The 8,204-nt window shown below is 36.2% G+C and overlaps 1 protein-coding gene across 1 annotated transcript in view; it reads right to left on the bottom strand.

Moving 5' to 3' along the window:
- LOC107625223 overlaps positions 1 to 7,917 on the bottom strand; it is a 17,325-nt gene extending 9,408 nt beyond the window's left edge. The window contains exons 1-8 of the mRNA XM_016327803.2: positions 7,458 to 7,917; positions 7,196 to 7,243; positions 5,485 to 6,069; positions 1,800 to 3,455; positions 1,575 to 1,713; positions 1,311 to 1,458; positions 972 to 1,217; positions 427 to 754 (exon numbers count right to left, since the gene is read on the bottom strand). Coding sequence (XP_016183289.1) covers positions 476 to 754; positions 972 to 1,217; positions 1,311 to 1,458; positions 1,575 to 1,713; positions 1,800 to 3,444 — 2,457 coding nt within the window. The 5' untranslated portion in view covers positions 3,445 to 3,455; positions 5,485 to 6,069; positions 7,196 to 7,243; positions 7,458 to 7,917 and the 3' untranslated portion in view covers positions 427 to 475. The remainder of the gene's footprint in view (positions 1 to 426; positions 755 to 971; positions 1,218 to 1,310; positions 1,459 to 1,574; positions 1,714 to 1,799; positions 3,456 to 5,484; positions 6,070 to 7,195; positions 7,244 to 7,457) is intronic.

Genomic DNA, 8,204 nt, shown 5'->3' with positions numbered 1-8,204 from the left:
AATGGAAGAGTGACTAACCTAAATGCTGCTCAAATAATGCAGAGAAAAGTTAGTTTATGGAGAGATGTTAGAGAGAGAAGTGAAAATGAGGGGGTCCACTTTGTTTATATACTATTTTGACATCAAGAACAATATGATCGACCCAATTAGAAAGTGTGCTACCTTGGGTAATGAGAGATAAATTTAGATGATGAAAACTTTGCTCCACATAAGAAGCAGCATTGCAGCAACAAGATGCACTAATTATATATCAAGACTACCAGAGACGGGCGAAGCCACATAGTCTGGAAAGGAGGCAATAGCCCCCTTAATTTTTTACAAATAAATGATATGTAAATTTCAATTTAGCTTCCTTTAAAATTTTATTTTAATCTTATTTTATTATATAAATATTTTTAATCCCCCTCTAATATTTCATCTAACTCTGTATATAGTACAAGGTATAAGAAAACATAAAAGACTGGTCCTAAATCTCTTAAAGTTGTGCAGTTAGTCTAACACTGCTCGATGGGTCTGCAACACGTGCCAAAGTTGGATTCTCTTCACTTTCACTCTCTTTGGAAGCTGCATTTTGATGTGTACCCATTGCGCAAAGATAAGACAAGGACTGTAGCCATGAAACCAATGTGGGTTTGCGAATGACATCATCAGAATTTGCCACTTGAGAATATAACTCATTAAGAACCGCATCTTGTGCATCTTGTGGCAACTTGGTAACAAGTTGGGCCAACAGTTGCATCAACTTGGGCAAGACCTGAGAAGTAACAAAGGGCTTGCGTAATCTAGCTTAAGAGTAGTATTTGACTAATATCATATGCATAATGAAATAACATAATGTCCAATTAATACACCATGCAACTTAATAGTAAGTACCATCCTTGAGCTTTTATGATCTATTGTTTAATTTTGCATGAAGCGGTCAAGCATAGTACAACCCAAAGCAGTTAATGTTTAATAAATTAACAACTTACTTGTATATCAACAAGAAAAACTAGGCGCAGGATCAAGCCCAATAATTTCTTGCTTGGTTCTGGCTCTCCTTGCTGCCTCTTCCATGCATCAGCCTCCGAAACATTGGCTTCAAAACATAGTTGATTGGCTTTGTCAACAAGACTCTGAATGCAATAATAAGTGGCAGGGCTTCCAGCAGGAACATGTTGGACCAGCCCTACAACCCCAGAAGCCATACCCTCAAAAGGAGTAATTCCCGGATATCCCTATATTGATATTAGGTGATAGAAAGAAATTAAATATCAAAACAACAGGTCTTAGAAGAAGGATCAAGCTCTTTAGTAGGATCAATCAAATACCAATAAAGATCTTTGTATGTAATGGAAAACAAGTTGCTCCTTGAATGATGCTATATCATTCTCTTCAGATTCCTTTCCCATAGACATAAATGCCGCAAACAAAGAATGAGAGGCTTGGGCTACTTTTCCATTTGGGTGCTCCAAGTATCTAGTTTCATATATATAAGGAAGCAAAACATGTAGGATGCAAAAGATAACACTTAGCTGAAATGCTGTTTAGTACAAAAGACAAGCTAAATCAAACATGTAGTTGATGTAGGATACAAGAACACCGTTGGAGCTATCATATTTTTGAATGCAAGGCTGGGCAAATACTCGATAAAAGTTGGGATAACTCGCAGGTAAAATAAAACTCGAGCTGTTTGGACTTCATCCTTCGACCATAAATAATTGGATTTCTGGTCTAGAAGACATAGAATATTATAAAACGCTAAAATAATTAAAATAAATGAGAAGCCTACATTATAAAAGAAATTGAGTAAATCATACCTGGGCCATTTGTCAAATCAGAATACGAAGGCATGGAATTCACAAAACATGTACAAGCATACTCATTCTTATTTACAGTTGCAACTACTTTACGAATAGTTTCCATATACTCTGGCAGGCGGACATGGCGAAAATATTCCATGCAAGAAAATGATATTAGTATCTTCAATGAAACTTCCATTTGCATTTCTTGAGAAAATTTGGAGTTCAACTTATGCTTTGTTACAGCTAATGCAAAGACTACAACCATAAGGAAAGCAGATTCAGCAATTTTTTCCAAAACCTCAAGAAGCTCATTTGCCTTGCCTTTAAGAAGCAAAGCTACTTGCCTATATCCAAAGTAAACATCTTGACAATATTGCCATAAAAAGTTTTCAACTATATTCTTATTTTCTTCATCGGCTGAAAGATATTGATTGCAGAAAATCCCAGTTATTACTCCTGCTTCCTTGAAGAGGATACTATCTACATGTTCTTTGACTTCATTCAGCTTCAGTCTGCCTGAACTAAACACTGATTCATACAACTGGGGCAATGGAAACATTTCAGTTAACAATGCCAAAGCAAGACAAACAAAGAAAGAGGAATTGCTCGAAAAAGAGCCAGTTCGAACCAATGCTAACGAGACACACTGAAGCAAAAGCCTGTTTTTAGAATCATTTCTCAACTCTTTGAATCTCAATGCCTGGGAAACCAAATCACTAACTAAAGCTTCCATACAAACAACTGCAGAAGTCCTTATTCGAGACACAATGTCCAATTTCACACCACTTGATGTAGACCTATTTGCAGCTCTCAAAACTCCAGCAGCAGCCATGAAAACAACAAACGGAGTGTAGTTTTCCTTAGAGGTTCCAAAAGTTTCTTGGAGAAAAATACGCACTTTATCCAAAAACTGGAAATTGATCAAGTTTGACATAACCCAATCAGTCAAATACAGAATCATTAGTCCATGAGAAATATTACCGTGAGGCCCATCTTTCGTTCCCCAAATTTCAAACAATGAATCCAATATTGTAACATAATGAACAGTCACAGAAGATGATAAAGCATAACCAACTCCAGCTAAAACATCAGGCAAAAGTTCTGTGAATGAACCAAGTACCTGACGTTTCTCTACAAACACTCTAGAGAGTAAATCCAGACAGAATGTTTTTGTTCTCTCAAATGCCGAAGATGCAAAAGAAAAGGAACCCAACAGGAGAACACTTTCAGAGAAGAAAGCATGACAGTTTCCAGAATCAAATTGAGAAGAGAAGAGGTTAGAGAGGACATCCATTGCGGAATCAATTATAGCAGCAGTTGGCTTGGAAGCCTTTCGTACCCATATGTAAAGAAGCCTAAAGAAAAGAGGATATGATTCATATGGAAGAGAAATGTTCGAAGATGAAAGAATGCCAAGGACAAGTCTTGCTTGGGGGTCAGCAACATGGAGAGAGGTTTGAGAATCAACAAGGGTTCTAAGAGATTGCAGCTGACGTTGACTAAATGATGAATTTTGAAGGGAGCCACGGAGCTCAGCCCATGCCTGAATGATGGCTCTGGCAGATGAGGAATTAGACTTTCTAGTGACAAATTTATCAGGATTGATACATTTCCTCTTTAGCCATTCCTCCAAGAACACGATGCCAGGTTGTGCCGACATATTATCTTACACTGAAACAACAGTAATAAAAAATTTAATTAAACAGCTATTCATCATATTTCATCATTCTGTACAATCAATTGTAGTTTTCAATGCATTATTCCATGTAACATTTCATTGATGTTTATGCAGGTTCTACTTTTCAGCAAATCTGTATTGGCATATATGGGAAGAAGTGAGAGGTAAGCATGTGAATATGTTGATGGGGATAAAATTTCTGTAAGAGGATTGAGTTCAATCTCATTGAGATAGGGGTATTATAATGACCATGATGGTGGGAAAACCACATTAACCACTTTCCCACATAGCAAATCAATTATTGTTACTGGTTTAAACTAGTTCACAAAAATATAAAAGCTTTTAGTATTGAAAAAAAAACCAGTTTTACTATATATATACTGTTTAAAAGACCAGTTTATCACCATTTACAAACACACACCGATTTTCAAGATGAAAAGGTTGGTTTATACCTGTTCTCAAAGCAATTAAAACACAAAAACCGGTCAAACTGATTTTAAGGAATTTCAAGATTTTAAAAGAATAATAATAAGTTTATTCCTTTTTTGGACTCTATTCTAAAATAAAACAACAAAAGATGCCTACTATGACATAATTGAAAGATACTATCTGACCCAAAAAATAATTGATGTCATCAATTACTAATGAAGGAGAAAACAGAACATGGAAAGCTACAAAGCAAACACAATCTAATACTCAATATTTGTGCTCAACCATCCTACACATATCACTTAAGTTTCAAATGAAACGACGAATGATAAAACTTAGAATAATGCTCTCTGAGTTAAACCTTTCCACTGATTCTCCTCAGAATGAGGTGCATCTAAAATCTCCAACACTTGTTAATCTAGCATAATGACAAGATTAACATGAATTCAATGGTGATCTTTTAAGTCTTAATAAGTGATATTAATGGAAACCAAGATGCATGCTTTATAATTCTAACAAAAATGGTCTATATATTTTATTCAAAGTTAAAAGCTAAAACTAAAAAAAATCAACTGTATAAAACATATACACTAGGATGAAGCCAACTTCTTAATACAACCAAAGCTGTATGAGATATTAAAAAATATTATTGAGTTCTACATAGATAATAGAGGCAGAACATACTTTACGATACTCTCTAGAGCAATAGAAGAGCTCCATCATCAGAATACAGAAGACAAAAAGCATAGGCCATAAAGTAGTGCTTAGTGTTGCATAGAGAGACAGAACAAACTGCTCTCCAAATACTCAGATATAAAAGAAACAAATAATTTGTTTGCCATTTTTTCCAAATATTATTAGGAATCCCATAATTCAATTGAAGACGTAAAAAATAAATAATAAACAGTGTTAAAATCTAAATGTCCAAACAATGCTTGCCCCTAAATATCATTTTGAAACTTGAAACAATAAATGTTGCAACTTGCAACTACTTTTTCCACCTAACTTCCTAATAGGACCTCTGTTGCAGTATATATCAAATTTTAACATAAAAAGAGTATATATACACACAATCTCTACTCCCAGACAAGCGTGCTAAATAAATTATTTGTTCAGAAACATGTCCAAACTCCAAACCAATTCCTAAATAGGCTAACGGATAAATCTGAAACATACTCCTAAACCAAAAGGAACAAATAGAAAAGAAGATTAAAGTGAAGAGGAAAACCTACTTACTAGAATCAAATGATGGAGTTTACAAATTTATGGAAGAACAAACAACACTACAACAGTGATTGCAAAGTATTTGTTTAAAATTATGTTTTAGGAAATATTTACTTAAATTTTATGGAAGAACTAAAGACAGTGATCCTTTCCACTTTTCCACCATGAATACCATCTGACATTTTTATGTTCTTCAGAAACATCCATAATTATTATCAAAAACCTAAGCACTAAAGCAATAAAGAAACACAAATTCCCTCAAAGAAGTAGAAAATGCATAACACAAAATTCCAACCAATGTAATATTCTCATATATCAAATCATCAAAGCAAAATAGAAAAGAGAGAAAGAGAAGGAAATATAACATACCGAAAAATTGCTGAAAGATCAGAAACAGCAACAGCTATAATTTCTTGTTGAAAGAAGATGGTGTGGGTGCGAATAGTGAAAACACAAAAAAAGGATGTTCATAGGAAAGAAATGTTAACTTGTCTGCTTATTTCTCGAAGAGGAAAAACAGGGAAAAGGATGCAAGTGACGGGGCTGGCGGCGGCGGTGATGACGGAGGATGCAGGCAGAACGCGAGCTTCGTGCAGCAGCAGCACCTTCCAACCACGCACAACACAGGAGAAGGTAACGAGAAATCCGACGGAAGAGAGGAAGAAGAGGAGCACCGCGTCGACGTGGCTGTCGGAGAACAGAATAAGTAGCGCTGATGTAGGCTCAGGGAAGTTGAGTTAGGGTTCGTAGGGAGGGAGGAGATTTCTGTGTGCTATTGACGAGGGACTGAGGGAGTTTTGTGTTTCTGTGTTTAAAAGATACGTTGAAGTGATTCCCAACGGATTACTAAAGACAAATTTACATTCCGTCGGTAAATTAAACGCGAAACGCTGCAGTTTGATGCCGAAGCTCTCAATTCAAGATACAATTTGATGCATCAGTTCAACAGTGAATCTGCTAGGAATAGAATAAACCAAGGTTCAAAAAACCGGACCAGTCATCAAACCGTTCTAGTTACTGGTTCACTAGTTCATTGGTTCAACTGTGGTTCAACTGGAAAAACCATTTTATAATAAACACCTGATTCTATAAAAATTCAATGAATAAAGCAACTGGTTCTAAACACTCTTCTACTGCATTTTTTTACTTCAAAAGGGGATCATAAACAACTAGTTCTATGAATAAACAAACTACAATGATATGCAATGCCAAAAATAGGCCAATGATAAAATAATAAAGGGTTTCTCTCTTTAATTCTATGTTCAAACTTGTAGCATACCAGAATCAACAAAATAATACCGTTAAAATAGTCTTCCTTCTTAATTCTTATATACCTCAAAGAATTTCCTACAAAATGAAAATTGAACACAACACACAGCTTTAAAACAAAAACAAAACAACACTCAGAAATCAATCACCTCTTCTAAACACAGCCTTAAAACAAAACAGAACAACATTCAGAGTTTGAGCATTGATAACAAAAAATTGATTTCTGAAACAAAACAAACACTGCAAAACCAACAGAACAGCATTTAGAGTTTGAGCATTGATCACAAAAAATTAATTTCTGAAACAAAACAAACAATCAACAAAACAATGAAAACATGAAGCATATAATAAATCAACGATCACCAATATCCAGCAAGAATCTCAAAGACAACAATAAATACACAACAACAGTTTAGCAAATAAACAAGAACAAGACCTAAATAGAAAATCCAACAAATTAAATCACAGAAACCTAACAATTTAGCAAATTAAAACAACAGCAGCCCAACAATTTAGCAAGTTATCAACTTAACAAGTTCAAGAACAGAAAATCACAACAAAAAAAATAATAAAAATAACAGAAGAACAACAGAACAACAACACAAGAACAATTAGAAAATTAACAAGTTCACACTAACAGTTAAAATTTACCAGAAGAACACTAATGCAAGTGGAATCATCATGCTAATATGTTTTCTACAAAGATGCTATTTGTGCAGCTAAAATTTCCTAATTACTAAGATCCAATTATTCTAATTTCACATGCAATCAACTTACTAAGTTTCTAAAAGCTAGAAATGATAAAACCAACCTGAAATATGGTTAAAGCATTTCATCAAACATGTTGAGTGCGGTAAACCTGAAACGAAATAAGAGAATTCAAAGCTTAGTATCAATGTGATAGAGAAGAGAACATCACTATTGTATACTTTAATTCAGTCTATGAAAAAAATCCAAACCACTGCCAAATCAAATAGTTACTTATTGTAATAGAAATAAGAAGTTGCAGAGTTTGAAGCAGAGTATTGGTGTTGTGTGAGTGTATTGTCTGGTGGTGGGTTTAGGGAACTCACGGCGGCGACAAAAGAGAGCAGTTCGACGGCTAGGTGGAGCGCGCGGGTTGGTCGCAGAGTTTGAAGCAGGGCAACGTGGCTTCCAGACGAACGCTAACCCGAACGGTGAACGGCGAGTGAACGCGAACGGTGAACGGCGAGCAAACTTGAACGGCGAAGAACGCGAATGAAGACGACGGCTGAACGAAAACGCGAACGTTAACGGCAACCAACGGCGGCGGAAGCGCGGCTGAGCAGACAAAGACGACGGACGCCGAGCTCGAGGAAGCAGCTGCGATCGGTGACAGCGAACGGGGTTTGAAGACTTGGAGCACGAGGGAAGCTAGATAGACGGACGGACGGCGGCAGTATGCCACTCCTTGCGGCGGCGGTGGGGTAGGCTTACAGTGCTAGGTTTTTTTGACTGAGTTTCTGTGAATGAGATAAAGGGAGGAAGAAAGGGAGAAAGAAACGAAGGAGCTTCAGAACCAAGAGTGAAAGTAAGCAAATTTGGCAAAAACGACGCCGTTACTTTGAAACCGGTCGGTTTCCTGTCCGATTCAACCGGCCGGTTCGACGGTTCTTCTCCAGTGTTTAGAGAAACGATTTTAGGAGTAAATTGAACTGTAATTACTACCGATTTACGATTAGACTGATCGAACCGATGAATTCGGTCCGATTTTCAGAATATTGGAATAAACAATAGAAAAAGAAACTTGTTAGCATGGATCAAGGCAAAAGAAAACGGCATGACCCATACAGTCCGAG

The sequence above is a fragment of the Arachis ipaensis genome, chromosome B02 (genome assembly GCF_000816755.2).
Source record: "Arachis ipaensis cultivar K30076 chromosome B02, Araip1.1, whole genome shotgun sequence".
In the NCBI taxonomy this organism is placed as follows: domain Eukaryota; kingdom Viridiplantae; phylum Streptophyta; class Magnoliopsida; order Fabales; family Fabaceae; genus Arachis; species Arachis ipaensis.
This window is presented reverse-complemented; position numbering and strand designations above follow the sequence as displayed.